The sequence below is a fragment of the Rhipicephalus microplus genome, chromosome 1, assembly GCF_043290135.1.
Source record: "Rhipicephalus microplus isolate Deutch F79 chromosome 1, USDA_Rmic, whole genome shotgun sequence".
NCBI classification, from domain to species: domain Eukaryota; kingdom Metazoa; phylum Arthropoda; class Arachnida; order Ixodida; family Ixodidae; genus Rhipicephalus; species Rhipicephalus microplus.
The window spans coordinates 64,163,944-64,181,236 of NC_134700.1; the positions used below are offsets into that span (position 1 = coordinate 64,163,944).

General features: G+C 45.7%; 1 protein-coding gene across 2 annotated transcripts in view; it reads right to left on the reverse strand.

Annotated features, from left to right (window-relative positions):
* LOC119177993 (lipase 3) overlaps nucleotides 1–17,293 on the reverse strand; it is a 293,263-nt gene that overhangs the window by 75,990 nt on the left and 199,980 nt on the right. For both annotated transcript variants that reach the window (XM_075870167.1, XM_075870165.1), the window contains exon 7: nucleotides 8,768–8,839. In XM_075870167.1, the coding sequence (XP_075726282.1) occupies nucleotides 8,768–8,839 (72 nt within the window). The remainder of the gene's footprint in view (nucleotides 1–8,767; nucleotides 8,840–17,293) is intronic.

Consider the following 17,293-nt stretch of genomic DNA (forward strand, 5'->3'; position numbering starts at 1 on the left):
CGTCGAAATAAACCACGTTGTGACCGCTCACGGAGGATCTACTAGACTATATGCATCGCTACGGCCACTCAACCACCATGCCTGTCTATATATATATATATATATATATATATATATATATATATATATATATATATATATATATCGCGCCGCGGTGATGTCGGCTGTGGTAGCCTACATCTAGGCTAACCCGATGGCCACGATATTTTTACAAAACTTATTTCTCGTGCAAAAACTGAAACGTGAAGTCAAGGAGTGAAAATAGACAGATTACCACCAACTATCAACCGTTTAATGACACCAAAAGCTGCAAACCGAGAAACTCTCAACTCGAGCAGATGCGTAAAACAGTGACATCAGACATGCCATCATGAAAACTGTTATGAGCTCTATGAGCTCACTCTTTTAAGCATGTGCGCCCACCCGGAAGTTTCTTGGCTTGTAGTGTTCGCTGTGAACAAACAGTTCGTAGTCGGCGCTCATTTGTCTCTATTTCCTTTCCTGTCTTAACGTATAAAGTTTCGAAAGTTCTTGGGGAGTCACGATATTGTATGCGGGGTCCGCATTTCACGTGAATGAATATAAATGCGCTTAGAGTCTCGTGTACGTTAAAGAACACCACATTAAAGAAACTGCATGTATCCCAGTGCTATTGATCGTGGCCGCTTGGTTATCTTAAACCTCGCTCACCAGATGTCATTGTAGGAGTGCTTCAACTCTCAAAAACAGAACCATTGCACTTCATTTAAACTCTGCGAAATTATATATTTACCAGCAAACATATCACATATGCCCCACCATGCAAGAAGCATTCTCGTCACGACTTCTATACTTCAAAGGAAGCCATTTCATATCATTTTTCGCTTGTCACCTTCCACTCCGCGTGTTGCTTCTTCCATCTACTAGATCCGTGAAACAACTACACCGAACAGCATATTCCTACACGCGCGAATGGCCACTGCCCCGGCTAGCCTGCAATTTTTTTTAGTCCTGTTCTCTCTTCTCGAAGCCTGTGGCAATCAACGAAAAAGGGCGAAGGCAGCGACCACTGTTAAAGCGGAAATACAAGTAGATTAGGCGCTTAACTAATTGGAGACTATAGAATGTTTACCTCTAGTTATGTAAAAGCGAAATTCATTCTCTTCTCCTATCAGCATCATTTGTGTACGCTTGTTAAGTATGTTATTTTAAAACAGGAGCGATGGAAAAGAGTCGTTCCGTCGTAATACTATTCGTTAGTTAGCCATAGGTTATGGGTTCAAGGTTTAAGCATTGAAAAAATCTCACCCTTAACAGTACCAACAAATGAACAAAATATTCTATGGTCGTGGTCCTTGAAAGGACGAATAAATTATTCTGTGGTATCTTGAGGGGAATTCGAATATACCGGCACCACCAAGCCGTGAAGTCAACTTTGATGCTCACAACCATAATGCTGAGCTGGTTTATTAGGCGCGAATAGCTGGGGTGGCACCACCACGTGGCAGGCTTCAATGACGTCACGGCACGGACTCATTGGCGCACGTGGTGGCGCCCCTACATAACTGGCACTAGGGAGCCTACGTGAGCACCTGGTTCAAGGTGGTGCCAGCCTTTGACCCACTGCATACCACCAATAGTCCTCCACCCGCCAAAACACAGACGACAATGCCGCGCTATTGCGCCATATTGTGGCCCGTTTTGCATGTAGGCCTGGCTCCATTTTATCATAGTGTAACATGATCAGAGACTGAAATACCAGCAAAACGCATCCGCAGACCTGTCGTTGGCGAGTCTTCGGGAGATTGGCGGTTGAGCGAAAATTCACCCCAAGTCGTTGCTTCCAGTGACCACGAATCGGGCAATGTTGGGGAAGTCAACAATTCCCCCTCCGAGGCTTCCGCAGCGTCTGAATAAGCAGCTCGAGGACCCAACGGAAGTCTTTTCTTCACTTCCCTATACTGTTCCCCACCCCCGTTTCTCGTTACCATGGATTGGCGGGGGCCGCGCTGCGTAGCCGGAGAGGGACAATGTCAAAGCAGGGAGCATGTCTTAAAATGTGGCGAAGGTGCGCAAGTTTAGTCGGTGTCGTTACGTGTGCCCCCAATGTGACTACAGAAGAGGCCAATGAAAGACTGTGAGCATGACAAGGCGCGGGCGGGGTCTTCGAGAGACTACCGGCAAACTGTTTGTGCCTTTGCAGTGTAAACAGGCCGACGGCAACAGAAAGGACACTCCTAAAGACAGCCCGCAGACCAAAATCGGTGTCGTGCCTCTAGTGTAAACGCGCCTTTACCGTGACGTCAGGTCACCGCAACTTCGCGCAGCCATTGTTCATTGTCAGGGCTAAAATAGGGAGGGTACTATATAGCGATAGTAATGCAATTTGAAATAATTCTTAATAATGTGTTTGCTTACACAGTAAATAAAAAAATCCAAAGCTAAATGACAGATCAACAGAAAGTGCCGCAGCATCAATATGGCTCCCTTGAAGTGAATTTCGAGAGACGTCCCCTGAATCTATGTTCTTTATTGTTCCACTCACTGTGCGTTATTTGACATATAAGTACCGACTCACCGAAATATTCTGAATTTTACCTTGCCACCAAACAACCGCTTCAATGAACTTGTTGTCTGTCAGGTTTACCAAATGGGGTTTACTAAGGAGTGAGAAGTAGCATCTGAGTGAGGAGAACGCCTGAGCACTGGAAACATCAATTCACTGGTATCTCTGGATTTGGTGAGTTACGTTTTATTTATTTATTTATTTATTTATTTATTTAGTTATACTGTTAGCCAAAGGCCAATAAAGGGTATAGTACTGAAATACTCTTCACACATTGTTCGAAGACACAAGCACTACACAGTCAAATCAAGACAATGCATCAGACAGCTTTAAACAAAACAGCATCATGCAGACCATAAAAATCGTGATGCAAACGGAAAGCAACTCTTACCAAAAGTACAATGCACGAAATTATTCAAGTGACCAACATTGAGCAGAAAGCAACACAATCGCAGACACCACACTCGACATACACTATTCCATATGCTTGAAAATTATATTGATACGCAACAGCCGGCACAGCCTGTCTGGAAGAAAGAAAAAGACGACGTTGGTGGCTGGTTGTTTATGAACTGTCGCCATCTTGTTCGCCGAGCACAGTGCATCGCATTTAATTTATTAAATAAGTTACCCGTAACATTATTGGTGGAGGTGGACGACTCCCGTACCTTGATGGAGACGCGCAGCGGTCGCAACACCGGGGACTCTTCGGCTACTTCAACTGCCAGTGCCTCAACCCCACCGGTCTCTCGATCCGAGTCGACAACCTACGTCACCCTGTCACCCCTGCGGGATCCTGGAACTTTCTCCGCTGACGGCACCATCGACGTTGACTCATGGCTGCCCCGGTACGAGCGAGTCAGTGCTACCCAACGCTGGGATCCCACGCTCATGCTCGCCAATGTTGTGTTCTACCTCGACGGCACGCCGCGGACATTGTTCGAAACCAATGAAGCCACAATCACAAGCTGGGATCTTTTCAAATCGAAGATGCGTGATCTTTTCGGCGATTCATCTGGTCGTCAGCTCGCTGCCAAGAAGACTTTCGCCACTCGCGCCCAGACGTCTACTGAATCGTACGTCTCATACATTCTTGACGTCTTGGCGCTTTGTAGCAAGGTCGACCAGCGCATGTCAGAAGAAGAAAAAGTTAACCATGTCCTCAAAAGGATTGCTGACGATGCCTTCAACCTGCTGGTTTTTAATAATGTCACGAGAATCGACACGATCCTGACAGAGTGCCGCCGTCTAGAACAGGCTAAAGCCCGCCGCGTCACCCACGGCATCACGCGCCTGCCGAACACAGCTGCTACTTCCTCTTGTGATGACTCCGTCCGCCCAGTTCCCCGATGTGACAACCTCACCCGCATCATTCGTCGTGAGGTCGAGGCAGCCCAACCAGTAGCTACTCCATTTCCAACGCCTGATCCTTCACCGACTACTATCTCACTGATACAAGCCGTCGTTCGTCAAGAATTATCGAACGTCGGCCTACACCCCATTCAACCAGTCTACTCTGCCGAGCCTTTTTATCGTCGTCCATCCGCTCCTCTATTTGGGTCCAACTACTCTCGAGAGCGTAATTTGTCCGAATGGCGTACACTGGACGACAAGCCCATATGCTTCAACTGCCGACGTGTCGGTCACATTGCTCGCCACTGCCGCAATCACTGGGCTCCGCCGGTACGCTATGGGCCTCCTACCCAAGCCACTTCTGACCCCCAGTCGTCCTCAACATTTGATTTTGGTTCTCCTATGCCGACCACATCCTCTGATTCTGCCGCACCTCTGACGAGACCTCGCTACGCCCGCTCACCATCCCCTGCTCGCCGTCAATCTCGTTCGCCCCCACAACGCCGTCCTGCCTCTCCGACCTATTCGCAGCGCCCCCGACCGGAAATCTAGGCAGTACAGCTTCTGGAGTTGAAGCTGCATTGACGACGACCTCTGCAAGAAATCCTCGTGTAACATTACCGACCACCCGGAATCTGTTGAACATTACTTTAGACAATGTACCTGTGCGCGCGTTGATCGATACCGGCGCGCATGTGTCCATAATGAGTGCTGCTCTTCGTCGCCGCCTAAAGAAAGTTGTTACACCCGCCTTGAACCGAGCCGTTCGAGTCGCCGACGGGGGAACTGCCGCGATTATTGGCATGTGCTCTGCCCGTGTGACTATCGCCGATAGAAGCACTGCTGTTCTTTTCACCGTTATAGAAAATTGTCCTGACGAAGTAATTCTAGGCATGGATTTTCTAATCGCTCACTCGGCCCTTATAGATTGTTCAGCCGGCTGTCTTGACCTTGAAATGCCTCTACTTTCTGATCTGACCAACCCACCCCAAAGTCACCTTTGCTGCATTGATTTCGCACGCCTTCCGCCTAATTGTGTCACACATATCGACCTCTTCTCTACACCACCTGTACCTGACGGCGATTACATGGTGGCACCAATTCATGCCGTGATGCTTACGCATGGCGTCGCTGTTCCGCACACCATTTTGACAATCGTTGAAAACCGCACATGCCTTCCTATTGTCAATTTTGCCCTCACTGCCCAAATTCTTCCACAAGGTATCTCCCTGGCCGAAATTACTGCTCTAGGACCATACGGTTGAACCCTTCAGAGTGGATGATTGCTGCACCTCAGACAATGAACTAACTCTAACACGTTCATCGGGCGTCAACGTTGACCACAAAGTACCATTAGACCTCGCTCCTGATCAAGCGGAAGCCCTTCGTCACGTCCTGGAGTCCTATAGTGACATTTTCGACTTCGCCAGCACGGCTTTAAGCCGAACGAGTGTTGTTACTCATCGCATCAATACCGGTGACGCGAGTCCCATTCACCGACGTCCATACCGGGTTTCCGCGTCCGAGCGCAGTCATACAACAGGAAGTCGAAAAGATGCTTGCAAAAGACATAATCAAACCCTCTTGTAGCCCCTGGGCTTCTCCTGTCGTCCTGATCAGAAAGAAGGATGGAACATGGCGCTTTTGTGTAGATTATAGGCATCTCAACAAAATTACGAAGAAAGATGTTTATCCGTTGCCTAGAATCGACGATGCCTTAGACTGCCTTTACGGTGCTACGTATTTTTCAACTATCGACCTTCGATCTGGCTATTGGCAGATCGCTGTGGATGAGATGGACCGTGAGAAGACCGCATTCGTTACTCCTGACGGGCTTTATCACTTCAAAGTTATGCCCTTTGGTCTCTGTAATGCGCCGGCCCCATTCGAAAAAATGATGGACTCATTGCTCCAAGGGTTTAAATGGTCAACCTGCTTATGTTATTTAGACGACGTTATCGTTTTCTCGCCCACATTTGACTCTCATTTCAAGCGTTTATCGGCGATTCTTGAAGTTTTTCGTCGAGCCGGACTTCAACTGAACTCGTCGAAATGCCACTTTGCTCGTCGTCAAATAACCGTACTTGGCCACATCGTCGATGCCGCAGGAGTCCGCCCGGATCCCGAGAAAATTCGCGCCGTCACGGACTTTCCTGTTCAGAAGTCAACAAAGGACGTTCGCAGTTTTGTGGGCTTGTGCTCCTACTTTCGACGGTTTGTTAAGGACTTCGCCATCATTGCACGCCCACTCACAAACCTCCTGAAGAAGGACACCCCGTTTTTCTGGGGCGCTGATCAAGCCTCATCTTTTTCCCAGCTCACGACGCTCCTTACAACACCGCCGATTTTAGCCCATTTTGATCCATCAGCTCCAACCGAGGTTCGCACTGACGCTAGTGGGCATGGCATCGGGGCAATGCTAATGCAACATCAACGCCGACATGACCGTGTTATAGCATATGCAAGCCGCCTGCTATCTACAGCCGAGCGCAACTATTCAATCACGGAACGTGAGTGTCTCGCTCTCGTGTGGGCAGTCGCCAACTTTCGCCCATACTTATACGGGCGTCCATTCCGGGTAGTCACCGACCATCATGTGCTCTGCTGGCTGGCCTCGCTCAAGGATCCCACAAGACGCCTCGCTCGTTGGTCCCTACGATTACAAGAATACACGTTCACCGTAACGTACAAAACAGAGCGGTCACACCAAGATGCTGATTGCTTATCACGCTACCCAGTGGAAGAGGCTGCCCATACTGACACCTTTCCAGACCTTCTGTCTGTGACGCAGCTATTCAACCTTGGGCACGAACAACGCCTGGATGCTTCCCTGCGAACCATCATTGGCAAACTTGAGTCAAGGCCTCGCGATGCATTTCTACAAATGTTCCTGGTAAAAGACGGCATCCTGTATCGCCGTAACCTCGATCCATATGGCCATGACTTGCTCCCCGTCATACCAGCACATCTTCGTGCGACTGTTCTCAACCAACTTCATGACGCTCCTTTGGCGGGCCACTTGGGCGTCTCTCGCACTTACGACCGTGTACGTCGTCGTTTCTTTTGGCCTAGTCTTTCCCGCTCTGTTCGACGCTACGTCGCCGCTTGTGAACCCTGCCAGCGCCGCAAAAAGCCATCTTCCCTACCAGCTGGATTTCTTCAGCCGATCGACATTCCCATTGAACCTTTTTTTCGAGTTGGCCTCGACCTGCTTGGCCCATTCCCGATCTCCAGCTCAGGCAACAAATAGATCACTGTCGCCACTGACTATGCGACACAGTACGCTATCACACGAGCACTTCCGACGAGTTGCGCAACCGATGTGGCGGAGTTTCTGGTATATGATATTATTTTAGTACACGGAGCTCCACGCCAACTTCTCACTGACCGGGGCCGCACCTTCCTATCAGCTGTCGTTGATGAAATCCTGCGCTCTTGCTCGACCAAGCACAAGTTTGCCACTTCGTACCATCCGCAAACGAACGGTCTTACGGAGCGCCTCAACCGCACCATAACCGACATGCTTTCTAAATACGTAGCGGCCGACCACCAGGACTGGGACGTTCATTTGCCATTTGTGACGTTCGCATATAATTCGTCACGTCACGAAACTGCCGGCTATTCACCATTCTATCTTCTATACGGCCGAGAACCCGCCCTACCATTTGACACCTTGCTGCCCTCGGTCACGTAGTATGCCGGCGAAGCCATCGCGCGAGCCGACCACGCACGCCAACTCGCCCGCAGCCGCCTGCAGGCTTCACAGGAGCACCAAAGACAGCTCTACGATTCCCATCATCGAAACGTGCACTTTTCACCGGGTTCCCTTGTCCTCCTCTGGTCCCCCACTCGGCGTGTAGGGCTTTCTGAAAAACTGCTGTCACGCTACACTGGACCATACCGCGTCGTTCGCCAGGTGACTGACGTTACATACGAGATCGTTCCAGCCGATTCAACGTCATCATCGTCACCTTCGAGTGACATCGTGCACATAGCTCGACTCAAGCCCTATCACCCTCCTTCTACCGCATCCGAGTTGCTCAAGCACCTAGACGGTGCTTCTACCGCTGGGGGGTTATGATACGCAACAGCCGGCACAGCCTGTCTGGAAGAAAGAAAAAGACGACGTTGGTGGCTGGTTGTTTATGAACTGTCGCCATCTTGTTCGCCGAGCACAGTGCATCGCATTCAATTTATTAAATAAGTTACCCGTAACATTATTCATCACAATCACTAGCTTTTTTATCATTATCTATAGTTATTTGAACTGATGTCAAAGCCTACAAGCCGCCTTTCACTGAAAAAAAAGGAGCGTAATACGCTTATATACGGTTACCTCGAAGAATATGTGGCCAGTACAACTTTTTCGAATTCCTCTGAATAGTTAATTTTGGGTATATTATGCGGTAGAACGTTGCACACTTCAATCGTTTTTGGGAAGCGGGAGTATTTAAAGGTGTGAAGCTTTACTTGGTGTCAATATCTATGTTACTTGATACATCAGACTTAACCTGCTTAAAACTACGATAAGATTAAAACCATAATATGGTTAAGATGGACGTTGTAGTGGAGTGCTCCAGAAGTTTCAATCATGTGGTGTTCTTTAACGTGCACTAACGTCGCACAGAACACGGGCCTCTACGATGTCGCCTCCATAAAAATGCTCCTGCCACGGCCGGGATCGAATTCACGACCTTCGGGAAAGCAGCTGAGCATCGTAACTGCTAGAGCACCGCGGTGGACACCCGAAGTAGTCAGGAATGTTATATTACAATTGGTCTTCCTAAAGGACGAAGGACGAATGTCTGAACATGGATAACGGTGATCGCAGCGGAATGTATGTAACGTTAGTGTTGAAAAAAATCTCACCTGGTCGAAGTGAATGATATTCTTCATAGACGTTCCAGCCGGCAGGTGACATAAGTAGACTGGTATTCTGGACTATGAAGGAAACGTTGATCCTGTTAGTCGACGTTATATTTACAAAATATCAATCCTTAAAACAATACAAATAAAATAAGTAGGTACACGTTGACCATGCGGGAATTCTGTATGGCACGGTATTGTACAACACACTAATTTAAGCACTTCGTAGCACAGGCTGCATGATACTTGACATCTATAAATTCAGTGAGAAACCTGTTCATACAAAAAATATTACTCACTCATATCGTCCGTATAGCGAATCATAGAATCGAGAACTTTGAGAAATGGCATTGATTTCTATGTGAGCTGAACAATGACAACCTGTCCAATTTGACAAATTTGCTGGCCATCACAGAGAAATTTAGTTTTGAACGGCAAGTGAAGCGTGCGTTTTGAGCATTTTTACAGTTCATATCAACGAAACAATTGCTTCAAATTTTATAAAGTACAGAAGCAGAGATTACATCATAATTACAGAAATTATACAAAATCATCATATAAAAAATCATCAGGCGTTTAAAGGGCGCATTCCCAAGCACTCTATTTTTCTCATGAACAGCCCCATGAGCCTTCTACGCTATTCTCCATATGGAGTGAATTTTTTATTATCTGACCTCAGTAACTAGTATGACGAAAGATCACACTCTATTACCATAGCTTTTAGGGGCGCCGCCTGTGTAGTGTTTCTGCAGGGTGTTTCACGTAACCTGTTACTGATACACAATATTTACGAAGAATTTGTAAATCTCAACTGAATAAGAACATGATTAAACAAGCGCCAGTAAATACGAACACTCCGAATGGGCACAGGACGAGCGCTTAATTTCCTTTCTTAGTTTTCGTATTTATTGCGCTTGTTTCATCATGGACTTATACCAACATGCTCAACTGGCAGTCATACTGAATAAGACCAGTGACATTGTTTACTGGATCGTTGGGAAATCTTATACATCGCTTAGTTTGGTGATTAACCAAGAGGAATTACGCAACATTTGTGATGTCCCATTCTGGGCCATGTGTGTTTTTACTCAGTAGACAGTCTTCAAGAAAACCGACTTAACTTTTTTTGCGAAAACATACCTGTTGCGTCGTGATTTTTTAAAGCGTTCGAAAAAAAAAAACGAGAGAAAAGTATAAACACGTTACAGCAGCCACGTGCGCCACCATTCTGCAGCGCTCTCAAATGTGCTTCCCGCGCAACAACCACTGACCGGGGCGAACCGAGTGGCCGCTGCTCTAGGTGTCGGTGCCGCGTCGCGTCCACACTTCTGACTGCAAGACACAGCATGCAAACGCCATCGTGCCTAAGAAGCGATATGATGACAGTACGCGTGAAAGTCGTTTGGCTCGGAGACTGTTTGTGAGAGCTGCAGCATGGCAGCACAAACGCAACCACATTGTTTGAGTCTATATTTCACAAATATCCTGTCAAAGCCAGAATATAAAAGAAACTAGATGACTTTTTTCTAAAATGCGCTATCCGAGGCCGTGAGTCACACTTGGCCCTAAAGTGAATATTTATCAAGTTAAATATTCCCCTTAATAAATATACAAATAAGTATACTTACCTATTTATTCAGTTAAGCAATAATTATATGCTGCAATGGGTGTAAATTAGTCTAAATCATATGTCGTTGTTTCTTTTCCAGTCATGGTCGGCCACCTGTTTTATCAGCTACTCAATGTGTGCATCAGCTACTCAATGTATGGTTATACTTACTTGAAACGACAAATATACTTTATATTGTAATTGCTTAAAACGTAACCGCCCTGTTATTGGACTTAGGTATAATTGTTGTCTCAAAGTGAAGTTGTTCGTTTTCATTGTTACTAATCACCAGCTACAAGTGGAAATAGCCCAAATAGCAGCGATACAGTGCGACGCTTTGTGCTGCTAGGACACGTCTTGGACGCCTTTGGGTGACACAAATCCTATCGAAGAAGAATAAGCAAACTGTTTTAACCTTCAAAAGGACTGTCCACCGCTCGAAAAAAATATTTGGCTGTGGCAAAATTTGGAAGATTGGTGATCACATCAGCGGTAGCAAGCACGCTTCTGTCCAATAAAAAAGAAAGCAGTATTCAAATTTGATGCTGAAAGACGACAATTAATAATCGCTAGCATCATTCAAAAGCAAAGTACGTGGTTCAATCTACTGACGAGGACAAGAAATACTTGGGAATAGACTCATTTAAATTAAAACAAGCATGAATAACTTGTAATTGTCTTTTATGCATCAGAGGAGCTTTAGGTTGTGCCAGGGCATTTCTTTTCTCACGCACTCAATGAGGCGCCCGAAAGCGCGGCCAGCGGCGTGTTCGCGGTGAAACTCGAGCGCTACGTTGGACTCCGCTCGTAAGAACAAAAAGAAAATGTCTGCGGTGAACAACTGCAGTGCAACTTACATCACAAAGTTTTAAATGATTACCGTGAATCCAACGTAATCTGATGACGTTTCACAAATCCTCATGTGTAAAGTGCACACCAGTATTCCCTGAGGTTCCACATTGAAGAAGATTTTGCCATTACGGCCTGCTTCCCCAAGGCATCAATGCTGGCTCTCATATCGCATATGCAGCACAGAACACCTAAGCAAAACTGAAAGCAAGGGCCTTCTGTTCTTCTGTGTAAGACGTCCCTTGTTAGTTCTATCAGGGTTTTTTTTAAAGTTAACAAGAGGCGGCTCTGGTGCTGTGAATCGTTGAGCGACCATGAGAATGATGGGTAGTACGCGGACTGGCCTAGTCTTGGTGCTGCGGGCTCAGTACGCACTTTGTGGCTATGTTTATCGCAGTGTTTTTATTTTGTTTAAGTCAAAGAATAAACCGTGTTAACGATTTTCCATTCGACCTCTTTGTGATGAAATCCGCTTTGTTAAGAGTTCACACATGAATATCCCACACCACGTGTCACATGGAAATGGATCATTCATAAAAATTTCGTGAGGTCAGCTGTCGTACAGGTGCCATTGCTAATTCTTTCTTTTACTATTCGAGGATCGAATAAGTTGGATGCGTGTGTTGTTGGTCTTCTAGCCGATGCTTTTAGGGGCGAAGCTCCTTAGGGCGTGGGCTGTGCGTCCCCTGTAGCCTGTATGTAGCCACCTCTAGTTTAGTTCTTGCAGTGTTCACTAGATGGCGGTACCGTCCCCTGTATGTAGCCACCTCTAGTTTAGTTCTTGCAGTGTTCACTAGATGGCGGTACCGTCCCCTGTATGTAGCCACCTCTAGTTTAGTTCTTGCAGTGTTCACTAGATGGCGGTACCGTCTCCTGTATGTAGCCACCTCTCGTTTAGTTCTTGTAGTGTTTACTAGATGGTGGTACTTGTAGCTGATGATGAAAAGATGCAAGATGTTATAAACTAGAAAGCGGTACTTGTAGTTGATGAAAGACGCGAGATCTTATAAAATAGGAATGATGTCACATATGGCGCGTGTCATTGGTTGAAGGCAATCGTTCGATTTAGTGCGGCGACGTACGCTAGGGGGAGCGTTGTAATAAAATCCGTTCGCTGTTGGCGCGCGCTCGGAGTCGCCGGATGGATAAGGCTGCACAGCGGAGAGAGCGCAAGGCGGCAGCAGCGCGCGCTCGCAGACAGAATCCCGATGTGCGAGCGCGCGAGGCAAGGGACATCGCAAGCCATCCATCGTCTAAGAACAAATAAAAGTTGATTTGTGTATATACACACACAGCGTTTCTCACGTTTTTACATGATGATCGACTGGGTGAATCACACGGAAGATTCACAGTTTACCGATGAATCCCTCCGGAGCTTCGCCCATTCATCATCATTCACCCCGTGAATATGCCATAATTTTTTGATCTTCACTACAAGATGTGTTCTTTTTCTAAATGCGCAGGCGCTGCCGCGCAAATGTATGCCTCTTTCGATTGCGCAAATGTGCCCACTTTTCGATTTTAATAACGTTTTCCTCCTCACTACCATACAATAATGCCCACTTGGGTGATGTGATGTAGGTTGTTTTAATAAATCAATAAACTTTAATTAGTGAGCCTGTAGGTTACGATGGTGAAGTGCAACTGCCAAACGTTTACTGCTTTTCATTTCATAATAAAACAACTTCAAGCCACGTGAAACAAAACGGAGCCGAAAGTACAAAGAATAGTCAAATTACTGCACTACCTATCATTTTCACGCTTGCTGAATCACCATGCGCTACAGCTCTGTGATGGGTGAGTGTAGCGTTAGTGCGACAGTGCGTTATTAGGGTTGTGTTGTGGTGTCGCAAGTGCGACACACGTGGTAACGTGAAAACTACAGTGGCACCTGGCAGCGAACGTGAGCGGAGCATACAAAACGCAGCGGGAGAGAGAGAGAAAGAGAGAGAGAATTGATTATTGTGGTAGAAAAGCTGAGAGGCTAACCTGAATCCATTTTCCGGTCTGCTACTCAGTGCTAGCAAAAGGAGGGTTGTAAAGGAAAAGAGAAAGAGCAGGCGTGCTTGATGATGAGGAGGAAGGTGGCGATGAAGCAAGACCTTGGATGAAGTTATAGTCTCTTGTCGAGTTCTGTCTCGCGTGAAAACTTGGTCAGCGCTTTCAGAATATCGCGCTCAGGACGAGGTGGTAGTCTCAACGAATCTTTTTTTGAAACTTGCTGCTTGGTGCATTTCATTTAGATGGTGGTCATTGAATTCCTTTGCGCGATACGTGAGCAGACGCACAAGATGTGCTCAGCTGTTTTTTGGGGGTACCATGATCCTCACAATCAGGGCTACCTGCATGACCGGTAAGGTGTACTTAACGATGACTGAACGTCACACTTATTCGTAACGGTGGCAATAAGTTGGCACTGCAGCAATTCATGGTTGGGGGTAATCTAACAAGCATATCTGGGTCGAGTTCATAAAGATGACAGTGATGGCGACTTGGTAAGGATCAATATGCTCCTGTAGTTTCTCGGAGTAGAGTATACACAAAAGTGTTAGTACCCGGTCGTGAAAACAGAATAGGCAATATTGCGGTGTTATCGTAAGCCATCGTTGGCTCCGCATCAGCTTGCTGGTTTCTATGTAGACATGTAGACCGCAGTGCCCTGGAATCTACTGATACCTTACACGATGGCTACTTTTCAAGGATACATCGTGTGATTGGGCCACTTCTTGAGCAAGAAATAATATGGCTGTCATTTACACAAAATATAGTACAGCTGTGAGGAGGCTGCGTCGCTGTATAATGAATTACCTCATGGATATATATATATATATATATATATATATATATATATATATATATATATATATATATATATATATATATATATATATATATATATATATATATAATTAGGAATAAAGGAGCACACTTACGAAAATTTGATAGTTGTTTACTCTACGTTTCGGCCGTGGCACGGCCTTCGTCAGGATTAACGTGACGAAGGCCGTGCCACGGCCGGAACGTAGAGTAAAAAACTATCAAATTTTCGTAAGTGTGCTCCTTTATTCCTAATTATATTTGCACCAGACCCACAAAATTTCTTTCTTAAATCATATATATATATATATATATATATATATATATATATATATATATATATATATATATATATATATATATATATATCGTCAGCTGTCATGAGGGTATACGCAATTTTCTCCCACACCCGGAATGGATAGGCGCTCCTCAGGTCTTGATAAAGTGCTTGCTGCTATCTTTGCAACTTCCAGCGGAGCAAAGCCTGGGGGATGACGTTCTCATGGCATGAGATCGCATCTGCAAAAGTGCTAGCTGGTCGCTGAGTATGGACCGTCGATAAAGGATGGCGACCGTGACGGGTCAATAATCGGATTTACACTTAAAGGTTTCCATGAATGATAGCTGTCTATTGGAGTTATGCGAGCTTCCGCAATAACTACAATCGCTGAAGTACAGCGTGCACGGCAGCCCAAGGTATGTTTTGAATGCCTGAGCTTGCAAGCTTTGCAATGTACGCAGCAGGAGCGGTGATTACTGGTCATAATGGGTAAGCTGTATCGCAGGTAGCCTGGAAAAAGCGCCTCATACGGCTGTATCAACGACCTTTCTGATGGGTCATATTTCCTGCCAGCTATGTATCTCAGAATTTGTATGAATCTGCTTCGCTTATACCTAAGCATCGACACATGCTTCGGCCAGGACAAGTGTCGGTTGATCATGGCACCTGGAAATCGGTGATTCATTATACATGGTGCGATTATTGAGTAAATTCAAGGGCTAAAGACTTCGCCGTCTCCAGCTGGAGACCTCACAAACGAGAGGCGACCGATTCTGCATGTTGCAGACTTGCACGAAGCTGTGGCCGTGAAACACCAGACGCCCATATGCAGATGTCATCTACATAGAAGCTCATCCTGGTGGTCTCTGGTACTGTATCGGCGAGTCCAATGAGAGTAATTTTGAACAGTGCAAGGCTGATAATGCCACCCTTTAGAACATGGTGAAATAATTCATGTCGACTTGCCTCTTTAGAAACCTATATCAACGCTATGGCAGTGCGCTCGCGGTCCGTCACACGGCTTCTTTACACATTTCGCAGGCTTTCTTTACCACATGGAAAAAATAACAGTGCGAGACGTATTGTACAAAAAACAATTTATTCGGTGGTTTCTGAAAGTAATCTGCATCTCAGTGTTCATAGTTTGGGCTTCCAGCCCATAATTCAAAAAATTGGGTAATTAAGAAAAAGGTAATAATTAGTATGTGGAGATATAAAAATAGTTTGAGTGCCTACAGGCTAGTGCGAGCAGTATGTGTTTGGTTCAATTCGCCTCTTAAGTGCCTTTCACTTTCGAATTCTTGGCTCAAGTTAGGTGGGACAGCCTGTATATGGTGCGGCCTCTAGGATAATTTATTATTCACAGAAGCATCCTGCCTCCAATCCGTAGCTCCTCAATTTTGCCAAAAGTGGCATAATAACATAGAATAACATAGGCACCTTTGATATCCAAAAACGTGCTCCTGTCAAACGTCGACGTGTCCTTTCCTGTTTGACAGTTGATACTAGACCAATCACGCAACCGATAGAAGACCTCCTTCTGCAAAAACCTATCATGTCTGGATTGAGGTTCTGTCTCCCCAGAAACTATTCGAGAATCATCAGCCCCGATTTCTCCATGACCTTGACTACACAACTTGCTAGGTCTGTAAGATGATTGTACTAGAGGTGTCTTTCTAGGCTTCATAAGCGTGACGATACGACTGGTTTTTCATTTGCCTGGCAATGTACCTGCGCTTAACAATGCGTTGAACATGGATAGAAGAGTGCGTTCTTCTACCACAAAAAAACGGATCACAGCGTTCGTAATGCCGTCTGGTCTCGGTGCCGATGAGCGTCGAGTAGAGGCATGTGCGGTATGTAATTCTTGCATCGTGAACATGGCATTAGGACGGCCGTCGGAGGCTTGCAGGCCTTGTCAGTCATTCGTTGAGAGAATTGGAGTAGTTCAATCTAACATAATTTTGCAGTACTTCTTGGCAACATCTCCTTCATTCCTACATTGCGCAACCACCAGAGGTTGGAATGGATACTTTTCTGGACGAGGAAATTGTTGTCTGTGCCCTATTTTTGATATTTTGCGTAGCGACTTTCGAGGATCTAAAGAAGTACAAAACATTCTCTAGCGTTTCCTGCCCAATTTTTCCAGATGTCGACGTATGTGTCATTGGTTTTGTCGGCAAGTTTAAAGGTCTGGAACAGATTTTGTTTTTCTGTACTTCCTTTCTGCACTGTGACGTACCACAAGCAGTTTTGATATTCTCTGTCAACGAAGGTTCTAGGTGTAAATATGCTTATGTGTTTTGTGGCGTCTCGAAGAGCTGAAGTTATGATACGTTCGGGATCCGGCGGTAGAGATAAATTTTAAAAGGCGTTTTTTATTGACCTCTGAAAATCTCTCCACTTCGTCGTTAAATACGAGGACAAGAAGCATGAAGAGACAATTTAGGTTGTACGTTGGTCAGTATGTGGTCGCTACCATGTGTCTCCAAGTTTGTGAAGTAGGTTGCTGATGGCATAATGCTTCTGGAGACAAATGCAAGGTCTGAGAAGCTAGACTATGCTGGAACGCGTAATAATGCAGGTGAACCATCGTTATTCATTGCTAGGTCTTCGTCGTGTATGAAGTTAACGAGCTGCTCACTAAGTCTATTCGTTGTCCCGCCTCCCCATAATGGCTAATTTATGTTGAAGTCTCCGGTAAATATATGAGATCTCAACAAGCCTTGAATTACAGAGCTAAGATATGTGCTGTCAAAACTCTTTTTCGGTGGTGTGTTGCCTCCAAACATTGAAAATGTCCATTGCTTATGTTTCATGCTCACGCAATATATGTATTCATTGTAAGCATTATATGCGGCAATATGCCGTGCATAAACCATGTCGTGGCGCATGAACAACGGAACTTTGCTTCAGGACATGTTTTGGCGTTACCAAAGCTCAGTATACCTTGAAAATCACAAGGAAGATCTTG